General features: G+C 38.7%; 1 protein-coding gene across 1 annotated transcript in view; it reads left to right on the forward strand.

Annotated features, from left to right (window-relative positions):
• Positions 1 to 18,661, forward strand: part of LOC121946091 (CD151 antigen) — a 35,447-nt gene extending 16,786 nt beyond the window's left edge. Inside the window, exons 4-8 of the mRNA XM_042490524.2 lie at positions 7,834 to 7,908; positions 12,418 to 12,522; positions 13,931 to 14,089; positions 14,328 to 14,414; positions 15,472 to 18,661. Coding sequence (XP_042346458.1) covers positions 7,834 to 7,908; positions 12,418 to 12,522; positions 13,931 to 14,089; positions 14,328 to 14,414; positions 15,472 to 15,531 — 486 coding nt within the window. The 3' untranslated portion in view covers positions 15,532 to 18,661. The remainder of the gene's footprint in view (positions 1 to 7,833; positions 7,909 to 12,417; positions 12,523 to 13,930; positions 14,090 to 14,327; positions 14,415 to 15,471) is intronic.
• The last annotated feature ends 4,646 nt before the right edge of the window (positions 18,662 to 23,307 follow it).

The raw sequence follows: 23,307 nt of genomic DNA on the forward strand, positions 1-23,307 counted from the left end.
CTCTGCCTTTCTCTTTAAAGCCTCTGGAAATGTGGCTTGAAATAGTAAGAATGCACATTTTATATCAAAACCAAGTGTCTCATTAAGTATCTGCAAAAATATTTAAAAATAAATCTTCCCAACTATTAGAATACCGAGTTGAAAAGTGCTTATTTAGAGGATAATAGCATTTCTCCAGACTGTGCGGGTGTAATCACGTTTTGATTGACACTTTCTTGGATCCCGCCTTTGTCATCTGTCTCTCGTCTCCACGACAGCCATAGAGCAAAGCAGAGTCGGTGTGGTACAGCTCTATCTGTTCCAGCCCTCTGACTCTGGCTACATTCGTAAATCCAATCTGAAGCTCTGCACTAAAATGAGAGAGCTGTTGTTTGAAGCCAAAGATGCACTATTTATCCACGAATTAACAAACTGTTAAGTTTATTACACATTCGCTCTGTTCGGCACTTTACTGCTCCTTCTCCCCACACAGAGTGCCCAGAGTGCACTCTGACGCTCCCAGAGTGACGCTCCCAGAGTGACGCTCCCAGAGTGCGCTCTGACGCTCCCAGAGTGACGCTCCCAGAGTGACGCTCCCAGAGTGACGCTCCCAGAGTGCGCTCTGTCGCTCCCAGAGTGTCGCTCCCAGAGTGTCGCTCCCAGAGTGTCGCTCCCAGAGTGACGCTCTGTCGCTCCCAGAGTGTCACTCCCAGAGTGCGCTCTGTCGCTCCCAGAGTACGCAGCTCTGGATAACTGAACAGTACATCCCAACAGCGCTCTGACTTTACAAACAAGCCAGTTTGTGCCACAGCGCGCTCGAGCCCCTTTAAAGTTGGTAAATATGTCAAAATGCAGTGAGATAACAAGTTTTATGCAACTTTTTGTCAGCTTGATTTGATATTGATCAACAAAATATTTGATACAAATCAGATCTATGGTTTAGGAATTGTCAGAAGTGTGTTTTTCAAGAACTTCCAAATGGAAAAATTAGTCAGGTAGATATAAGTGTTTTTTAAGGCATATTTGTAAAGTGATTATAGATGGATGTCTGTGCCAACTTTTGTGTAAATCGGATGGCTCAGGACTTACGACTTCTTAAAGTTATCCTGTAAATGTAGCATCATCAGGCTGATTGGGGTCATTTTTGTCCAGCAACATTTTGTCACAACTTACAGCCATTAGAGAAAATTTCACGTCTCAATGATTTACTGTCTCACTTGAATTTGCAAAAACCGCTTTGAAGAAAAATAATAAACCAGCACAAAAACAATAATTTTCAACCCTTGGGCCTTGAGCTCCTTTAAATATGTGACTGTATTGGATTTTATAATCAGTCCAGCAGTTTAAAGGAACAAATACTCACCAGAAGCACATATTCCACTTTCTGTTTCACCATCTGTCTTTTAGCACCTTTATTTTCTCTCCATTTCACTTTGTATTTGTTTTTTCTTATCTTACTGTATTTGGTGTTTCATTGTTTCTGTTGAATTTTCTTTATATGAGGCAACAGGCTGGCGAAGCTTCAGCAGCTGCTGAGGTTAAAGAGGGCGCTGCTTCATACTTCATTTTGTGTCGGCTGCTCAGCTCGCAGCCCGCCTGTCCTGCAACCTGACGAGTCTTTCATGACTTAGTTATGATCATCGCTCATTTCATACGACAAACCTTTAGGCTTCAACAAGAGGCAGAAGAGAGATGATAAGTTCTGGGTACAGTGTTGTATGAAAGAGCATAATAAACATCCATTTATTTCTTCGTGGTGTTAAATAACAAATATAGCCAGTACGTGCGTCTCTGCGAGTAAATAACTGTGATGAGTGATTGATGATTTTAAAGGTTATATGGTCTATAGTGTTCAGTAAAGTGGTTATGTTTAGTTTGAAGTCTGTGCACACCTTCTGTGTGTGTTTCTGTGTGTTTTTTAAATGCGTGGTGCATCTTGAGGAGTTGAGATCACAGTCATGAATCACAGCGATGGAATGAACTTGTCATGAGGGAGGGAGGGGGGATCGCAAGAGATTGCCAAAGATGGAGAACATAATGGAGTTCTGCGTGTGTGTGTGTGTGTGTGTGTGTGTGATGCTGATTTTATGTTGCCCATCAAAAGAAGCAAATTCATGGCTCGATATCTTTTTTAGCTTCATTTGCATTTTTAACTCGTCCGAACGTCTTCATCCAAAATCTTTTATTCATGACTTTTCAAATCATAAAACTGCAGCTGACGTCTCACTTTTATTCTGTAATGAATCTAACTGATTATCTTTTTTATTTAATTTTTTAATATGACATCCAACTACATTTGCTGGTCTTTGTGAATTGATTCTCATGTGTTTTGACATATTTGTGAGATGACATGGCAGAAACAAGACCCCAAAATTAAATCTCACCTCACCTTTACTACTAATAGGTTGAACAGTAGTTTAAGTCATGTTTCAGCACAATTTACATTAGATCTAACAAGAAACTGTATGTAGCATTTAGGGATGTGTGTAATCAGTTGCTACCCTCTGGAGTCAGCACCAGAAATTGTAGTCATTTAAACTTATTATTGAAAATACATATTTTATGAGATTGTGGTTTATTGATAGATTTATTGTCCTAAAAAACAACCAACCTATAATGTCTTATCTTTTATTTATTGAGAAGTTTTAGTAGAATTTAAAACACTATTTAGAATTATTTATAATGCTATTTGGTAATTTAAAGGTGTGATTTAATAATTTTAAATTGCTCTTGTAATTTATACAATTTTGTTTTTTGTTTTTTCCAGGCAATATTTAACAATTTTAACAGAAATTTTTAATAGATTAAATTCTGCTCATTTTCTTTCTCGTGTTTTCTAAATATTTTCTGACTTTTAAACTGATATACTACTCTAAGTTAAAACTTCTGTTTAGACATCTGGGATATTAGTCATCCTTAAACTAATATCCCACATATTTTGAGATATTCCTTGTAGCATTAATAAGGTTTATTAGAGGATTTGATGTTGAGGTAAAACAATCAGTTGATTATTAGATAAACAGATATTAATCAGGAACTTTTTTGATTTATTGATTGATTTATTTTTTGTGATTTTATCGTAAACATATTGATAGAGCTGGGTGGTATGGGCTGAAAATTACATTGCAATATTTTTTAGGCTATATCTTGATACACGATATATATCTCAATATTTTTAAATCTCCTCAAAAGCACTTAATTAATGCTAGAACTGAAAGACAGAATGAAACATTACAACTTTTATTTAATTATTTAATTTATTTTTACTTAATTCCTTTTTGATATAACAATATTGTAGGAATGACTTTTGTTAATTTGAAAAAATATTAACACAATTACATTTTTGATCAATAATCATTAGTAATGTAGCTGTAAATACTAAGTGGGGAAAAGCAAATATTGAAACAAGAAGAACTGTGATAAGTTGAGAAAAGTACATTGATTTACTGTAATACAATCTTTAAAATCCGAAAAATAACCATTTATTCCATATGACAATATAACAATATCCAATATCTAAGACAATATATAGTCTCATATCTAGATACGATATAATATTTGTATATTGCCCAGCCCTACATATTGATATCGAGTTTTTAGTCAAAAATGTTATAATGATTTGATGATGATGATGATTTTCTCCATATGGCACAGCCCTAGCTTTAACGAAAAACCAGCAAAGCTACGACATAAGACAGCAAAGGTACCATCGTGTTGAACCGTCATCTAGTCCTTTTTCAGCTCAGCAGGTGACTGATTGATTATATCGGGCGTTTGCTTTCCTGTAATGAAGAGTAGCATGTTGCTGTGTCTTATGATAAAATAAAGTTCTGTTTTAAAACTTTGTGTGAAGAAAAAACACGTTTCACCGGCGGCCACACACGAAGCTGAGGTTAGTTTGATAATCAGCAGCTGTTGGACTCAGGTTAATAGAATCTGCATCGACTTGACTACAGGTTAAGGCTCTGATTGATGAGCTGCATGTGGCCAGAGAGCTCTCCGTACGGTAAAAGGAGGCAGGACTCCTTTCAAAACCCAGCACGTGTCCAACAGTTATCAGTCTGATTAAAGTCACCTTCAGTGTGACTCTAAACTCCCACCCGCTCAGTAATTGTAAAGGCAGCAGTATACTTCTAATGAAGTCTGAAATAGAAACACAGAGCAGCATACAAATGTGTTTGCATCCTCGCTGCAGTTAAATGTTGTACCTTTATGTTCACTGGACAATGGAGGAAAGTTATATAGCTGCTGTGAAAGATGGACACAAACGGAAGCTGTTCAGATATTTTCTAACAGCCTCAGCAAAATGAGTTTACCCCGAGATGTTGGACATTTTGTAGTTTAGCCAGGACGTCTGAAGCCCATGTAGAGCTTTAAAAAAAGGCGCTGTGCATATGAACCTGCTGAGAGTCGTTTGGCAGTAATTACACTGTGCCCTGAAGTCACAGGGGAGAAGAATGGCAGCTCAGACGTAAAATGAGTCTGCCGGAGAGAGAGTGTGTGCCTGAGATCAGAAGGAGTCCTCTGGAGTCACTGTAGTCTGTAATTCAGACGCCTCTGTTTCTACAGCCAACAACAGGTTCTCTCTGTCACACCCTGTACACATCACTGTGCCAGTGGGATCAGCACGAGAAACATGCTGCTGTGTGTCTGTGTGTGTGTGTGTGTGTGTGTGTGTGTGTGTGTGTGTGTGTGTGTGTGTGTGAAGGAGAAAGCACAGGAAAAGACTACAAGTGTGGGGTAGAGTCAGATTAACTGTTATGCACCAGCAGTAGCAGTTGCCAGGTTGTTACTGGGAACCATTCTGAGAAATTGGCAACCAATTCTTGGCCTTTGGTTGCCATCAGCTATTTTTAACATAAAGAACAGCAAAACGTGCCGCCCGAAATTAATAAAAATGTTATTAATTGTCTCTATAGTGATATAGTGATATTATTATTATTATTATTATTATTATTATTATTATTATTACTATCATTATTATTATTATCATTATTATTATTATTATTATTATTATTATTATTATAATGATGATGATGAAAAAATTGTATAGCACATTTCATACATAAAATGCAGCTCAAAGTGCTTTACATGCGTCAGTGCTAAAATTTATATATATATATAATTAAAACATGGAGAAAAAAACGTCCAGAAAATATTCTTATGCATTTCAAAATGTTACAGAAAAAAAAGAAAAACAAATTTTTATTCTGCACTTTCTTGAGATCATTTTTTACTCTCTTTTGGGCTTATTTTCATGTAATTTCCTTGCAACTTTTTATAATCTCTTGCTGTTTTATGGACCATTTCTTCTTAAGTTGCTTGTCTCCCTCACATGTTTTTGAAGAAATCAAGCCATTTTTTTCAGATATCAAAGGGTTTAAGATAAATTATTAAAGAGTAAACATTTTCCATTGTAAGAATCCACGAAAATGTTTATTTGGATTATTTTAGCAGTGCAGTACTACTTTCCTCCAGCTTTGCTTTTATATGAAGACTTCACCATCTCTGTCAAGGATACTTCAGACATTGCTAAAAAGATGTGATTAAGACATATACTGAGGCAGTATATTGTACCAAACTATTATCAAAGAGGACAGTAATAGTAATTCAAAGATCAAAGTAAATGGAAGTTATTCTATTAGAGTACAGTTACCCCAAAAATGCTATGTACTGTAATTTCCCTTTTGGAAGTCAGCAAACATACTGTATGTTAAATCAGTTTAGTTACTTTTTTGAAGAACTGAAATTAATCATTCATCAAGTGTGAGACATGCTACGTATGAAATCTTTACGTGTAAGATCTGGTCAGATCAAATCCTCACACAAATGTGACCTTCTTATGTATTCAGTATCTCTCTCTGTTTCATAAACTATCAACACAACATCAAAATGCATCTTAGAGTCTGCTCAGCATTCAGGCTCAGAGCCGCTCACAGGCCTAATCAGCCCGAGCTATCAAATCAAAGACCCAGTCCACTTTAACGGCCTGATTTTCTCTCTCTGATAGCAGCAGGCCAGAGGAATTTGGGTCAAGGTTTTTGGGGCTGATAATATCTCTTCTTGTCTTTAATTCTGCAGAAACATGGCACGAAAAGCAGGCCTTCCCTCTAACTCCCATGGGCCTGCTCACGAATAAGATACCGACGATAAACAGCAGACCTCACGGAACAGAACAGAGCGTCTGAACAATAACAATTACTGAAAGTTTCACAGTTTTAGGTTTTATAAAAACTAACTTTGAACAAAAGAGCTGAATATAAACAAAAAATTAGAAACAGCAGAAGAGTTTTAGTTCAGTTTGCCAAACTTTGTCATCTGTTGTGAGGCCTCTTTTTATTGGCTGGCAAAGTTGTACATGTTATCTGCACTGTTATTAACCAGTAAATTAGTTACACCTGGACAATCTTAATTCAATCCAGAACATCAGCTCTGCAATACATCCTACTTCTGTGAAGCTTTTTAGGCTGTACTTGGTGCTGCAGTTGATTGCATTATATTTATATTTCATTATATTTATATCACTTTCATTCTTTATAGTAAATTGCATGTAATCAATCAATCAATCAATCGCGAAATAACTTTTCCTCGATTAAAATATGTGACGTAGTCGATAGAATGTCGATAGAACGCATTCCAGCCATGTTTTGACAGACAACACGAACAGCCAATTAAAATAAGAATAGCACCACAGTGAACCAAATTTGTCACTTTGGCCATCACCATCTTTGAATTTGGAGCCATAAGTGGACATATTTTACTGGCAGTGTGGAGCTACGAAGGAGCGAGTGGTGGATCAGATGCATGAACTGTGGTGACGCCTTTCAGACAGCCTGTCACTCAAAGAAGCCCTGCCCTTAAAGCTACAGTTGGTAACCTTTATATGTAAAAAATATACTTTTATTCTCTTCTGCTGAAAGTGCCACAATATTCACTGAGCACTTAATAAGAACAAAAGGCGCTATATAAATCTAAGATATTATTATTATTATTACTGCTCGTGAACTGAAGTCAAACTGTCAGACTAAGCCGCTCTGATTAAATATGAATCAAGATTGTGTTATTGCGTTTCCTATTACTTGCCTCAAATGATTTACGAAACATATTTTAGTGCACTGTTTAGCTGTAAAATGAGAACGTCTGTGACAAGCACCACTCATCAGCTGGACCAAACTGTGTCAGTGGACTATGAGGGCAAAAACAAAAAAAAAAGCAAAATAATCGTTCTTTAATCACAATCAAAGTAAAATGTTCAGTTAATCCTGACATTGATTTAGGTATGAGGTTTGAACCTTTGCTGGGAGTAAATTTTCGTAACTGGACCTCTTTAAATTTTAGTAGATAGGTCCTCCAGTTGGTGATGCCTGTTCTATAGTATTTTTGTCATGTTCAGTGACTGACAGAATACAAATATTTAAACCAAAATGAACCTTATAATATCTTCATAGCTCACTTAGAAGTAAAAGGGAACCTTTTAGCTTGACAGAAATAGTGATTTGATGTATATCGTGATACATATCGATATCGACTGATATGAACAAAATATTGTGATCAGACTTTATTCCATATCGCTCAGCCCTAGCAGGGACAGACATTTTGCACTGTACGTATACCTGCTGATGCGCCCTCAGCCTGTGCTGGACCCGCTCACGTGAGTCAGCCGTCACCCTGTTAAACACTGCGAATTAAAACGTAACACAGGGATTCATGATCAAATAAAGTTTTTGTATTTCATCAAAACTTCACCCTCTGAGCTGCATATGTGACGTTAAATGCTTCCATATCAGATTTTTGAGCCACCTGTCGCTTCATCACATCCACTAACTGTATTTTCTTCTCCTCTGCTGTCTGCAGTACTTCGTCCTGCTGCTGTGTATCTTCCTGTTGGAGATCCTGGCTGGCGTCCTGGCTTACATCTACTACCAGCAGGTAATCCCCAACGGACCTATAAAAAATGTCCTTTGAAATGTATTTTACAATGCATGCTGGGATTTGTACTGTATGTTCGGATGGTAATGTGGAGTGACGGAGCAGCAGCTGACAGATATGGGAAGAATAAGCGCAGGTGTTGGGATTTGTTTGAAGTTAAAATACAGTTGTAACTGGACTGTGTCAGCAGATTCAAAAGGAAATCTCATGAGTACTGCTTTTTGTCTTCTGATTTCCATATTTTTGATATATTATCCAGTTTATTGATACTGTAGTAAAAAATGAAAAATATCACAAGTCAACCAGAACACAGAAAATCATCATCTTATATTAAACCTGTCTGTGTGTAGCAGCTCTGATGCACTCCACACACAAAAAAAATCAATATGCTTGACACATGTTTTGCACCTCTTAATCTGAGCACGTCGTCAGAAGAGTTGTAATAAAACAGAGATGACTGTTTCAGTTCCCGCGTGGCATCTGCTGCGCTGTAATTTAAACCACGACAAAACCTGCACGATAAATCAGATTGCAGGAAAGAAATATGAGACAGCCCATTAAAAATACAAATATCAGACTGACCATATTATTCATGATACATTTAGTCCAAATGGAATGAAAAATGCCTCCAGTATTACTCATAACAAGGCTGAATGCACTGTGTCAGAGTCATTTAGAAGCATTTTGTGGTGATTTTGGATTAAATTGCAGTTAGACGAGCTGTTGCCTCCAAAAATATAGAAACGAGGAACTCGAGTGACACAGGTCAATGACTCAGAAGAGTACAAATACTGCACATTGTTGTGCCTACAAGTGATGATTATCTTATCTCATGTGCTCTAGTTGATGTAGAAACTAAATAAAACCAACAGTGGAGTTATGGCTGACTGAACAGTAGTTGCAAATGAGGCATTTTTTTTTTACTCGTGTAATATTAACATGACATCGCTCTCCACCAGCATCACTCCCACCCAGACTAGTCTTAAAGCCTGGTGGCTTGTAGCTCAGCAACAGGACTTTTTCTCAGTCTGGAGGTGCACTGCTTTCATTATAACGGCCTCATTCATAATACACAACTCATCCGAACACGAGCAGTCGCTGAGCTCCACCGCTCTCTCCTGTTTCCTAAAGCTTCAACTCATTTACTCGCTGCAAAAGATTGTTGTGTTAATTAAGTTTTGCGAAAATCTCGAAAGCCACTCTTCCTCCCTCCCTCTGTACTTAATCCTTTGTTACAGTCCCTTTATGTTTCTCTGCAATCATCATAATAATGATAATATGAATATAATATAATAATAATGAAATTGTACGTGTGCTTTTTATTTTAAGATTAATTCAAACACCTCATGAAACCTGCTTGTCAGTCACCCACCAACACACATTGATTGGCCTTGATTGGTATTAAAATGTCTTAAATCTTTCAAAAGTCTTAAAAATGCTTGGAGATTTTTAGGAATCTTTTTTTTTTTCATTTCAAGAGTCATTTTTTATGTTACAATAACTATCTGAAAAATAAAATAAATATCCCACTAACCTTAAGTAGTTGATGCCAGTACATGCTGTTTCCTTCAGTATTGGCTTCTGTAAAATTTGCCTTAAATTTAATTACAAGTGGCATTAAAAAAAGTCTTAAATCCCATTTGCCTTAAGCTGTAGGAACCCTGATTAAAAAGAATAAGAAAAAATAAAGTTTAAAGACAAAGCGGTTATGCAAAATTCACAGAAATTCACAAATTGCAAAAATGTGTATCTACAAATTGAGATGCGTTGTAGATGAATCAATGAAGAGCTGTACATTTTCAAACTCTAGTCCTTTTTAGATGTAACAATAACGTAGATGTTGATCGTAGTGATGGAAGAAGGTCATTCCAAAGATATGGTCCTCTGTATTTCAGTCAAAAATTAATTGAAGAAAGTCTGTCAACACGGAAGATAAAAATCCTCAGAGTGTTGTCGGATGTGTCTGAATGTCTAAGGAAAATTTAAAAAAATCTGGAAAATGCTTGGCAAATCATGAGTTAAGTCACAGTTCCTTTATTTTTCTCTCCAGTAATCAGTTATTAGAATTGTACAGTTGCGTTTAATTTCGAGATGATTTAAACACCTCATGAAACCTACTTGTAAATCACCCACCAACACACATTTAAAGCCTCGAATTTGTCACTTTGGCCATCACCATCTTGGAATTTGGAGCTATAAGTGAACATATTTTACTGGCAGTGTGGAGCTACGAAGGAGCGAGTGGTGGATCAGACGCAAAAACTGTGGTGACGCCTTTCAGACAGCCTGTCACTCAAAGGAGCCCTGCCCTTAAAGCTACAGTTGGTAACCTTTATATTTAAAAAAATACTTTATTTCTTATTTGCTGAAAGTGCCAAAATATTCACTGAGCACTTAATAAGAACGAAAGGCGCTATATAAATCTAAGATATTATTATTATTATTACTGCTCGTGAACTGAAGTCAAACTGTCAGACTAAGCCGCTCTGATTAAATATGAATCAAGATTGTGTTATTGCGTTTCCTATTACTTGCCTCAAATGATTTACGAAACATATTTTAGTGCACTGTTTGTGACAAGCACCACCCACCGACTGGACCAACTTTGTCATTTTACAGTTTCATCCCTGCGTTGCATTCATGTGGTGTCAGAGTAATCTGAAACATTAAAAATCATATTTCTCACCTCATTAATTTCCTTTGCTTTTCATCAACAAAATGTTTAAACACTCTGAGCAGTAATACACAACATGTCTTCTTTTAGTTTCTGTGTTGTTTCCACATGAACACACCAAAGTGAGAAGAACCGCCATTGGAGGAGCATGTGAAAGCACCACTGGCCTTGGCTGGCAGAGGTCATGGCTGGAGTCTGATTTAATCAGTCCTTGCTTGTTTATTCAGTGCTGTTGCTGCACCACGTTAATCTCAGTGAGTGGGCGAGTGGGAAAAGTCAGGGATTCACAAGCACTTAAATGTGAGACAAGCTGACACAGTACATAGCCGACACTGACAATTTTACGAGATTTGCTTGTTCATTTTTGCCCATCACTATTCAGCAAAAATATACTCATTAACAAAACTTTTTGCAAATTTAAAATGTAGAAGATGTCAAACACCAGCCATGAAATATATGAAATATGCAAACTTGACCCATGACTGAGCTCCACCACCACTTAGAGCTGAAGAACTAACAGTCGTGTTACTCGGGGTCCATAAGAGGAGATTGTAACATCACGTTGCAGAAAATTTCTTTTAGCCAGTCGTCCTGGTCCGTCAGAGGAGTTGAATGTAATTCCACTTTACATCAGAGATTTTAACACTTATAGATCTGTCATTAACCAGTTAAAACATTGGATGATTCATACTTACACTTATCAGCACTAAACTCTTTTTTTGATGCTGTTATTTATGTTTTTGCAATGTCACTCTGTACGTCCATATGCCCAGTCCTTAAATTGCATGTCTTGCTTTTTTTTGTCTAATTTATTTTTTTTGTTTTGCTTTGCTTTGTCTTGTCTTATTTTGTTTTGTTTTGTTTTTTGCTTTGCTTTGCTTTGCCTTGTTTTCTTTTCTTTTCTTTTTCTTTTTCTCTCTTTCTCTTGCTGATGTGTTTAAAGACGTCTTTAAAACTGCATGCCCTAATTGTAACTTAACTAAACTTAACCTAAAACTAAACTAAACTAAACTATAAATATTGCAGTTTTAGCAGTCATTGCCTTCACACCTTGTCCAAACAGCAGATGCTTTAACGTTCCTCACCTGCAGATGGAGCACATTTACACGTCTGCAGGTCGAAACTGCTGCTGTTACTTTTCTTGACACCAGCTGGTCCAGGTTGGACTGGAACTGCAGCGCTTAGAGCTGTATCTATGGTTTCACAGCCATCACCTCATTAGATGCTTGATCTCGTGTTTGCTTTTATTAGTATCAGGGGAACGCCACATGATGCTGTTTACTCACACAGCGGCTGTTTCTACTTATTAAACCATTTTGAACCTTGAATTGCTGTTTTCTCATCGCTGCCGCAGCGTTTCCCGAACTGTCAACAGGTAAAAATGAAACGCTGCCCCCCTTCCTCGTCCTCTCCTTTCCTCTTTTGTCTTCACCTCCCGTCTCTCATCTCTCCCCGCCCCGCCCCTCCTCTCTTCATCATTCATTCCCTTGATATCTCCTTCACGCTTTGATTTACAGTGGTTTCCCAGCTGGCTTGTTGCCATAGAAACTGAGCCCCCCAGACCTCGCGCTTCTTCAGCGAGCGGTTTTCTGCCACCGGTCTCGAAAACAAAAAAACACCACCTTCCTCTGCCTTCGTCCTCAGCTGCTCCTGTGTTGTCAGAAGCCGCTGCCCATGACGTGTTTCGTCAGGACGGCCTTTTGATCTCATCAGCAGCAGAGTCAACAATTACAACTCGTTTTAACACTCGGCCGTGCTCTGTGCCGGCCTGACGTCTTTGTGTTGCTATGTAGAGGACTGTTAGTGAATGTGTCTGTGTCTGTGTGTCTGAACAGTTGAATGAGGAGCTGAAGCAGAACCTGAGAGACACCATGACCCAGAAGTATCAACAGAGCACCCACGAGCACATCACCAAGGCTGTGGACAAGCTGCAGCAGGAGGTGAGTGTCTGCTTACCAGGATGGATACAACTACCAGCTTCACAAGGCAGAGGCTGATTTTATCCAGTTTTTAATCCAAACTCTTAATGCCAACTGATATTTACCTTTAAAAGTGCACTCACACTTCTGTTTTTCCACCCAAAATACTGGACTGCAGTTGCTGCACCAGAGCTTCTAAGAAAAAATTCACATGGACTCACATGTGGCTTGTTGATTGGACAGTGTTTTGGTAACCTATCATCCCATCAGATTAGAGATTTTTGTGATGAGGGCGAGTCAAAACAAATCCGATTCCAGTCGCTCTGACTTCAGCTAAGCATGATGGGCTTGTCTGCACCCCGTGCTGTAATTTACCGTCTCTTTTTCTTCCACCAGCTGACAGCACATGAAGGAACGGATAAATCTGAGCAGCAGTCGACACTTCAGTTAGTTCATTTTTTACGCTCGGTGTTTTTAATATGAGATGCCCCGGGGCTGTCAAACATCAACATTATTGTTCTTTCTTCTAAACTTTTCCGAAAATCAGTTTGGCTTTGTCACATATTTTGGAAATACACTTTGGGATCATTTACACTCCATTTATGTACAAAAGTAGATTTGTTCTCCGTTTCAAACGTCATGAATATCACTGCCCTCATTCTTCGGTGTGTCCTTTATGTTGACATAGATACAGCCGATGGGTGGCCCCTGTGGGCGGAGTACGAAGTTTCAAAAAACAACAAAAGAGGCGATGATGAAGGAGGTCGTAATAATGCACCTGTTATTGGAGGCAGAGTTAAACTTAAGAGTGGTGACATTAACCTATAAACCAGCATGAGTAAGCAGTCAATAACCTGTTAGCCAATTAACAGGTTGACTGTTGACATCCCTAACCTAAAGGCAACAAAATCTGCCTACCAACGCCTTTAAATATCACTAATTAACACTTTAAATCTTCTTTGTTAAGTCCATACAAACATGAAACTGTAAAAATGTGAAAGTGTAGTTTTACAGGTGGTCGTGTGCTGAACTATTTCATAAATTTGAGACTCCAGGAGTTTATCTTCCAGCCAAGTGAATAATCGCGTACATGGTTACCTTTAGTAAGTAGCTAGTTGTTAACCTCTTTTTCCAGCCTTTATGCCACGTTAACTATCTGCTCGCTGTAGCTTCATATTTACAGTACAAATATCAGTGGTATTGATATCCTCGTATAACCATTGGTAAGAAAACCGAAAGCCCAAAATGTCAAACTATATCTTCAACAAGTTCTGCTTGTCTTTGTTTTGTGTGGGGTGCAGTATTAAAATGTTTCATCTTTCGGTATAAAGGAACTTCTGATGTTTTGTATTTCTTTTATATTTCTTTGCAACCATCAAAACTCCTCATTCTAAAGATAGAAAATGTGTCTTCCTCTGTCTCCCGTCAGTTCAAGTGCTGTGGCAGCAACAGTTCATCCGACTGGGCTGAGAGCGTCTGGATTCGCTCCAGAGACGCAAACAGCAGGATGGTGCCTGACAGCTGCTGTAAGACTCCCACCGAGCTCTGCGGCCGCAGGGACCACCCATCCAACATCTACAAGGTGGAGGTGAGAGCATGAAGGGTGCTGGGGCCCTCGACAGGGTGGACTTTCAGTGCCGGCAGCTGGATCAGTATTTCTGTCATGTCTCAGTGTGTCAGTGTCGAGATTGTGCGGTGTCAGAGTAGCAGAGAAAGAAGAGCTTTCATATCTGAACTGTATACATAACATTTGTTTGCAGTGAGACTCCAGCAGCACTCCCACATCAACTGATGCAACATGAAGACACTCTTTGTTTTTCATTTAGGGCGGCTGCATCACCAAGCTGGAGAAATTCATCCTGGACCATCTGAAGATCATCGGAGCGGTGGGCGTCGGGATTGCTTGCGTACAGGTGGGCAAAGAAATAAACTCTTTGAAGTATTTTCTTGCACGAAACAGACATAAATGCATGTTTATTAGGCTTGGGCGGTATGTAATATTTCATACTTTCCTGAAATGACCATATAAGTGTGTGGTGCTAATACCCCCAAACACCCCCTTCCCTGACAGCGAGTGCACTACTTACTTTAAGCTTTTTAGATTAATAAATACACAATAGAAACCCACTAAATGTTTCACAGATGTTACACCATTTTCCTTATTAACCCTTAAGATACAACCTGAGCAAATTTGCTTGATTTCTTTCAAAAACATGGGAAGAAGGCCATTACCTGCGACAGAAGAAATGACCAAAAAATAAGCCCGAAATTAATTAAAAAATATCAGAAAATTACCCAAAATATATGTTTTTTGAAGAAAGAAACTTAAAAAAAAACACAACCAAGGAAATTAACCGAAAAAAGTGCTTTAGAATTATAATAATTTTGTAACATAATTTTCAATATGTAATTATAATTATTATAAATAGAGATGAGTTGACAATAAGTTTAATAAAAAAGAGAAGTGTCTGTAAAGCTGTGCCCAGTCTGAGCATGATTTTCCTGGAGGGCAAGCTGCTAACTTAACACTGTAACCAATGATAAAAAGAATAATCATGATGATAATAATAATATTAATAATTGTTATTATTATAAATTAATGAATAATACATTTAATTAAATTAAATATACCTCTATTATCATTTTTCCTAAAAGAAGATGATTAAATACAATTGTTTTGAAATCAATGGGACAAGTTTTTGTTTTTTGTTTTTGGGTAAATAAATTGTTATATTAATCGAGTAATAATGATGATTGTTAAAATAGTGGTTACTTTAGTCTACTTATCATAAAAAGAATTGTTTGATTAATTAAAAAATATTGATAGGTAGAGCTCTAATTTAAAAAAAACATACCTTTGGAGCTCTCAATACCTCAGTGTACCTTAATACCGTGATACCACCCAAGCCTAATGTGTATCCATGGAGATTTTCCATACTTATGTTTCCTTCCTCGCCCTCCAATCCTCAGATCATTGGGATGGTGTTTACATGCTGCCTGTATCGAAGTCTAAAGGCAGAGCCGTACTAAGAGGAGCAGCAGCAGAAGAAACGTGTGTGTGTGAGGGAGGTAACTTCATCACCACACGCCATACTCAAATAGCCCATAGGTTCTTTTCTTTGCCTTGCACATAGGGGAAGGAAAATTTGGCGAGGGATCAAATCGCACATCTGAGGATCTCATTTTTGGTAAACAAAGGGTGGAAAAACACTACAAGGTTTTCTCTAAGTAATTAGGCACTCAAATTGCAGTCTCAGCTACATCTTTGAGATCACAGCGCTGTGAGAAAAAAGCCTCCGAGAGCAACTGATGGGAATTTTAACACAGATTGTGTAAATTAGTGCGGGACAGCCTCTCTGCGACTCAAAACATTGTAGTTTTCTTCCACTCCGAATCCCTCGATGTACATTTGTTTGCAGACCAGGTGCTACACCCGAGAACACCGTAAAGACCGTCGGAGTAAAACATGCAGGAAATGTTTGCAGCTTTTCTTCCCCTGCAGCGTGGTTTAACAAGCCTGCCTCTGGGGCCCTCTTCAACTGCAGCAGCATTTTGTTTCCACCTTAACCAGCCAGTCATGCATTTTAATTATCTGTTCGATAGTGGCCTTTTAAACTTTTGAACTTTTTATATTTTGTAAATGAATGTTTTCTGTCACACTTGAGGTGCTTTCTTATGAGCTATTATGTGTCTCCATGTCAGTGTTTGAACCATGTTTTTAAGGATATTTACCTGATTTTCAATCAGCTTCGTATCAAAACAGCATGGGTCATACGTGTAGATGAACTGCGGTAACCTTACCTTTTAATCTAACCAGTGCCTAGATGCCCACATCATCCAACAGAGTTTCGCTGCCCGAACTCGAACTGCAGGCTGTACTTTTGCTTTTCTGTAATGCCCGCCAACCATGACGCCACTGCGGACACAAACATCCTGTTTAGACCTGGCGTCAACATGCGTCTCAGGTGATCTGATAACAAGTGGACGACTCATATCACCAAAACGCATGCTAATACCAGGTCTAAACAGGCTCAAAGAGTATAGAAGCGGATCAAGAGACGGACCCATCTTTCACTCTCTCTATCTCAGACCAAAATCCAATCAAAGCCAGGCAGTGCTGACTGAATATAAATCAAGATTATGCTAATATCACTGCCTTTTTAATCGCCTAAAATGTTTGTCAGAACATTTTTGTTCTTGCTATTACAGCTAAACAGTGCCCTGTTTAGCTGTAATGGCGAGAGTTTTTGAACATGAAGTGGGCGTCATATTGTTTCCTAAACAGTGAAAACGAGTCCAAAAAAATGGAAATCAAACTGTAAAACAAAGCAGCACCGATCGAATATAAACAGATTCTGTCAGTGTGATGCTGTTGTTTTAGTTTACTGTTTAACTGTGATATGAGATTGTTTCTTGCCAACCAGCAGCTAATTTTTCAGACAGACCGGGGCGCTTTACATCACCCACTAGCAGGAGTTTTTATTGGTCCAGTGCAGCGTGGTGCATTCTGGTAGTTGTATGTTTTCTCCCTCTTGAGCAAAAGTGTCCTTTTCTGTGGCTCTCAGTGCTGTTGCTCAAACTACAGGCTGTAATTCTGCATTTTTATATTGCCAACCACCGCAGTGCATCAGATAAGTGCATCAAGAGCCAGACCCACTTCTCTTTCAATCTTGGACTAAAATCCAATCAGACAACAAAACGAGGCAGTTCTGATTGAATATAGATAAAGATTATGTTACTGCACCGCCTATTTCCTGTCTAAAATGTTTTCAGAAACATATTTTAGTGCCCTGTTTAGCTGTAATACTGTCTCCCCACAGTGAAAACAGAGGCCAAAAACCTGATCAGCACTGCCTATTTTTACAGATTGACCTCAAATAGAAACCAAGATTCTGTTACTGTGTTGCATATATCTTGCCTAAAAAAATTTCAGAAACACATTTTAGCTTACCGTTTAAAAATACGAGACGAAATTTTTGCTCTTCACCAGAGTTTGGATTATGTCACCCACCAGCGGGGGTGTTTATTGGTCTTGTGCAGCCCAGTGCATTCTGGTAGTTGTATGTTTTCTATCTCTTTAGCAAAAGCGTTTTTTTCTCTGTTTTCTCTGCTCATGGAACACCAGTTTCAAACATATTTGTGTCTAACTGCAAAGACGACCCAGTTTTATGAAATATTTCCAGTAGATACATACTTAATCAATTCTGCCACCTTAACCTTTAAAAACCCAGCAAATTGGCTTGATTTCTTTCAAAAACATAGGAAGGAGGCACTGAGCAACTTAGGAATAAATGGCTCAAAAATTTGCAAGAAATTTAAAAAAAAGTTTTAAAAAGAAGATTTCCTGAAAATTTGCTCACAAAAAAAGAAACAAACAAATAAAGAAAAACATGACCTGGAAGAAAGTGCTTAAAGAGTAATAATGATTCATAATAAATATGCAATTGTGATGATTTCAAACGTAGTTTTCTGGAAATTTTTCCCTATCTTTTTTCAAAATAGTACTCTAAATCTACAAAATCATGCAATTTTCTGGACATTTCTTCCCCAATGTTTCTGAGAAAGAAATCAAATGAAATTGCTCAGAGTTAAAAGGTTAAAATGAAAACAGTGATGTCGATCCAGGCTTCAGAGGGTTACGAAGACCTGGCGAGACACACTATCTGCTGAGTGAAGGTTCACAAGTTTTCCTCGACAGCGTAACCGGTGCCATTTGACACGGCGACGCCTTTTAACCCCGAGGCGTAAAGGCTGATGTTAATGAAGTGATTATGTAAATGATACAAGCAATGCCGTTAATACTGCTCATAAGAAAGTGCCTCTTGTTTGCTTCTTTTTTTATACAAGGGATTTATCCACTGATGCCAAAGTTGTCGACCGTAACTTTGTGTGAGGACCTACTGTATCTCTTCCAGCCTTATCTACTGATGTCTCTCCTTTTAGATTGTTTTTCGTAAATGAAGATTTTGTTTTTACTTTTCTATAGACCATGAGTATATTATTGTATTTAACAAGACACATCGGTAGGAAATGATAGTCACTCACTGTTGATCTTTTCCTGTGTGCCTCAAAGACCAAACTAAATTAATCTGCTGTACTTCTGTCTTTGTGATAATCCAGGTATTATCATTTTAGTTTGAATAAACATGATCGACCAAAAGTTTCCATTTTGCTCTTTTTGCTTTCTCAGCAAAGTGAGGCGACAGTTTGCAACATTGACAGTGTAACAAATAGCTTTTTTATTCAGTGTGACAGATTAGGATTTGCGAAATCACCAACTGACAAAAACACCAATATTTTAATAACTTTTTAAGGAGCGATGTGTAGGATTTAGGTGGATTTTGTGACACCTAGTGGTGAGGATTGCAGATTGCATCTAGCTGAAACTTGTACTGGTTAGAGTTTTCATTATTCAGGACGTTTTTACCGGGAGCTGAATTATCCACAGACAACCTCTTCTTTCCAAAGAAAGTGATTAAAAACATGCAGCTTCTTGTAACAAATCAGTGTTTCTTCGGTGTTCAGCACGTCAGAGACAGGACACTAGACCAGCACTTAGGATCCAGATGTTCGGGTTTTTACAGGGAGCCCAATTGTCCATAGAGGTCTCCTCCTCTTCCAAAAAAACTGAACAGGTGATTTAAATGAGTAAAAACACTGAATAAAACCATTGCATGTTTAAAAAAAATCCTGACGCTGCTCGCCGTGGAGGCACTGCCAACTACAGTGAACGATATGAAAACGCAGCTGACTCAAAGAAGACAAACAGCGGCTGTAAATGTCCGCAAATATTTAAAAAATGTGATGTTTAGTAGCTTCTTACCCTCCAAAGAGGGGACGAAACGAGGTCCATTTAACAGGGATGGTAAATGATGGTCATTGACATTCGTCATTGAATGTTGTCATTTAGAAAGTGCCGCCGATGTGCATGTTATGTGTCAAAATAGAGGCTGTTGTGTTAAACATTGTGCTTCTTTTGGTTCTGTGATACCAGCATGCTGTCTAAAATCACACACTGGAGCAGCATGATGCCCCTGATGTTTGTTGCTGTATAAAAATGCAAAAGTGTCGCGAAGAAGGGAATTTGTAGTGGCCCTACAGCGCAGTCAGTTTTTCTATTCTGGGCTGCTGTAGAAACATGATGGCAGTCTCCGTACTTGAGGACCGTCTCCCTCTGTAGATATAAACGTCTCAGTCTACGAAAACACAGCAATCTTTTTTTTTCAGGTGATTACACACAAGGTACAGGGTAGATTTATCGTCATTTTTCTTAAACGTGGTTTAAGAAGAAATGAAATTGAAGTTGATCCTAAATCCTGCTACATCTTTTTGCCGTCAAAGGGGGAATTGAGGAGTCTCGCAGCCTGGGGAGAGAAGCTGCTCCGTAGTCTGGTGGTTCGGCTCAGCGGATACTTGTGTATCCAGACGGCAGCAGGGTGAACAGACTGTGGCTGCTGTCTTCAGTATCCTTTGTGCTCTGTGCTGACACCGCACTTCCCCGAGGTCACTGATGCTCTGTAGATGGGGACCAGTGATGTTCTGGGCACACTTACTATACTTGATGTTCGATTTCTGCCTCACTCTATATCCAACACACAGCTGCACAAATCCTGAGCAACGTCCTTCACCTCATAGTTATGAGGTCGTGTCATCCCAAAAACTGCCAAAAAAACAATTATTGTGTAAAGACGACACCACGTGCCTGTAACCAGTGGCCCTTACACAATTGGCACCAGCTTACAGGTGCATTAGTGTATTAACCCAAAGTCAATTCCCTAATGTGACTGTATTGAGGTGATTTGGGATGTGAGCCATATTCCTGACAGCTGCTGCTGACTGTATTACCTATACCATGACAGCTATAGGCTCTGTAATGGGTCTGCTGCCGGCTGCGAAGCCAGCTCATTTGACCTCATGTATGCTCGACAGTGACTGTGCACGAGTGTCATTACTGCAGCAGTTACCGCGTGCAAACGCAGGGAGGCAGCACCCGCCAGGCTTTCAGCACCACCACACCACACTGATGAAAACAGCTGGTGAGAGTGTGTGCAAAACACCCAGCAGCGACTGAGGATTACCCCCCCCCCAACACAATTGTTCCTAAGTCAGAATAGTAGAAAAGCTGTAACCCTTTTAAAAATACGCAGATTTTGCTTGATATTTCTTAAACATGGAAAGAAATTACAAGAAAAATTTCCTGAAATATTTGCAATAAAAGAAAGAAAAAGTAAAAAAAAAAAAAAGATGCTACTACTACTACTACTACTACTAATAATAATAATAATAATAATCATGATTATTATTATTATTATTAATAATACAGTTTTCTGGACATTTTTCCCTATTTTTTATTGTTATCCTCCAATAATGTCTCTCTCTCTCTTCACCTTTCCCTAATTTTTTTCTAAAAAAACAACTATAAAGACCCACAAAACAACTAAAGAACAACCACAAAGAGACAAAAATACCTCAAAAAGAGACTCAAACCACCCACAAGGAGACAGGTAATTACCTCTAAGAATCAGTTGTCTACAAAAATAGACAAAACAACCACAAGAGACACAAAAACAGGCAAAACAACCACAAGGGACAAAGAAACACAAAGAGAAAAACGACTACAAAGAGACACGGGACAACTACAGAGACAAACACAAAGGGACACAAAACAACCACAAAACAACCACAAGGGGATACAAAAGTACGTCAGTAAGGAACATTACTTTGTTTTTCTTTTTGCAATCATTTAGTGTTCCCTTGTAGAAAAACAGTGATTTACCATCGCTGAACACAGGAGCTGCTGGTCTACCGCTGCCTCCAACACTGTTAATTCCTGTGACCCCTTTAAATTTTTTACTCTGAAACCTCTAAATCCCAAAATGAGAGCTTTTCTAAAACAGTTTTCAAAATAATGTACATTAATATTCATTCAGACTCTGAATTTTAATCCTTTAAAAACCAGTTTGTTTACATAATGCCATTGTTTGTTTTTTTTTAAATGAGAAAACACACAAAAAATATTATTTTCCAAATGCTAAATGCAGGAGATTTTTTTGTGGAGAGGGATTATTGCAGTCTGTGATATGTCAATGATTAGCAACGACACTCATTTCTATACATTTTTTATAATTTTTTGTGCAGTTAAAAATAATTAGAAAAAACTTTTCTAAACCTGCTTTAAAATATTTTACAGTAATATTATTTATGTATTTTTTGTTAAGTCTTCTAAACTGATAATGTTTCTTCAGGTGTGACTTTTTTAGGTGGACAAATTACATTTTGTTGCTGACGCCTCCACAGCTGTATATTGTTTAGCCTCTGTGTCGGCTCCTGTCTGCTTCTCCAAACTGGGCCGTCCCAGACTGAACTATACTTTTACTCTATGTAAAACATGGGGATAAATACCCACTCCACAACCCCACTCCAAAAAATTCGCAGTGTCCCTTTAATATTGTTTCCCAAAGTGTTCAGAAGGGAGAAAATGGGGCTTTTTAAATGTGCACACAATAAGAAACATCACCTAGATGTTGACCTTTACCTGCCTATTTGTTAGTGAAAAACATACAATTAATTCATCCAAAAATGTGCAGGGTGCCATATGTAATGAGCCGGAAAAAAACAAAAAAAACCCCAAAACAAATGGCAACGGGTCAGCTCGCAGCTACAGACTACTAATTGGTTTCCGGTGGGGCTCCTAACAATGTGAATGAAGCCATTTCTCAGCTCGTGAAGTAAAAACATGCCCCCTCTGTGCAACACGTGGTCAGATCTGTGTGTGTTGTCACCCCTTGCAGGTGCTCTCACAGCGCATCTCGTGAAAGCTGAGTCATCCCTGGCAAAATGAGCGGATGAGTTGTGTTTTTTTTTCTTTTTTTGCCTCGTACGGGGGGATTCAGCAGTTTCCACTGGAGTGAAAGTATTTCAGCACATGGCCGTTTTAACGGAGCTCTTTTCCACCGAGCAGCAGACATCTGTGGAATGCGAGTCCTGCTCTTGACACCGCCGCTGCCTTCGCTTGTTGCTTGACTTAAATAGACGACAAAAATTATGACAAGCCTTTGAACAACCAGTGTGTACCGACCAATTGTGCCCCGCTGGTGATAATAAATCTCCCTCCTCCTTGCGGGCCTCCCCTGCCTGTTCTGCTCGCTTGCTGTGACAACCCGCATACAGGCGGACACAAGCGGTATGTCAATAATGCCAGTGCATGACATTTCCAAAATATCTCCTCCAATATGTCCATTCAGAGCGCGTGTCACCGCACGCTGCACCTCGACCTGTTGGCCCATACAGCAGAGAGGTATGCTATTTTCAGTCCGGGGGGGAAAGCTTGTCCACCTTTTTTCCTGGGAGGTGATTTCTGTGCCGACAACACGGAGTTATGCTTCAGTTTGCAGCTGGTGACAGTCGGAGGAACACGCAGGCATTCGTTCCCAACGTCACCCAAAGGCAGGGGAACCTAAGGGTACAAAAAAGACTACAAGGAAACAGAATGGCTACAAAGAGACAAATTTCCTCATAGAGACACAGCATGAGCTCAGTGAGACACAAAATTATCTCAGAGACACAAAACAAGAAGATGCAGTAACACAAAGACACTCAAAACAACTGCAAAAACAGGGCAAAACGGTCACAAAGAGACACAAAACAACTACAAAAACAGGGCAAAACGGTCATGAAGAAACTCAAAACAACTGCAAAAACAGGGAAAACGGTCATGAAGAAACTCAAAACAACTGCAAAAACAGGGAAAACGGTCATGAAGAAACTCAAAACAACTGCAAAAACAGGGAAAACAGTCACAAAGAG

The sequence above is a fragment of the Plectropomus leopardus genome, chromosome 1 (genome assembly GCF_026936395.1).
Source record: "Plectropomus leopardus strain MGB_pleo_1.0 chromosome 1, ASM2693639v1, whole genome shotgun sequence".
Lineage (NCBI taxonomy): Eukaryota > Metazoa > Chordata > Actinopteri > Perciformes > Serranidae > Plectropomus > Plectropomus leopardus.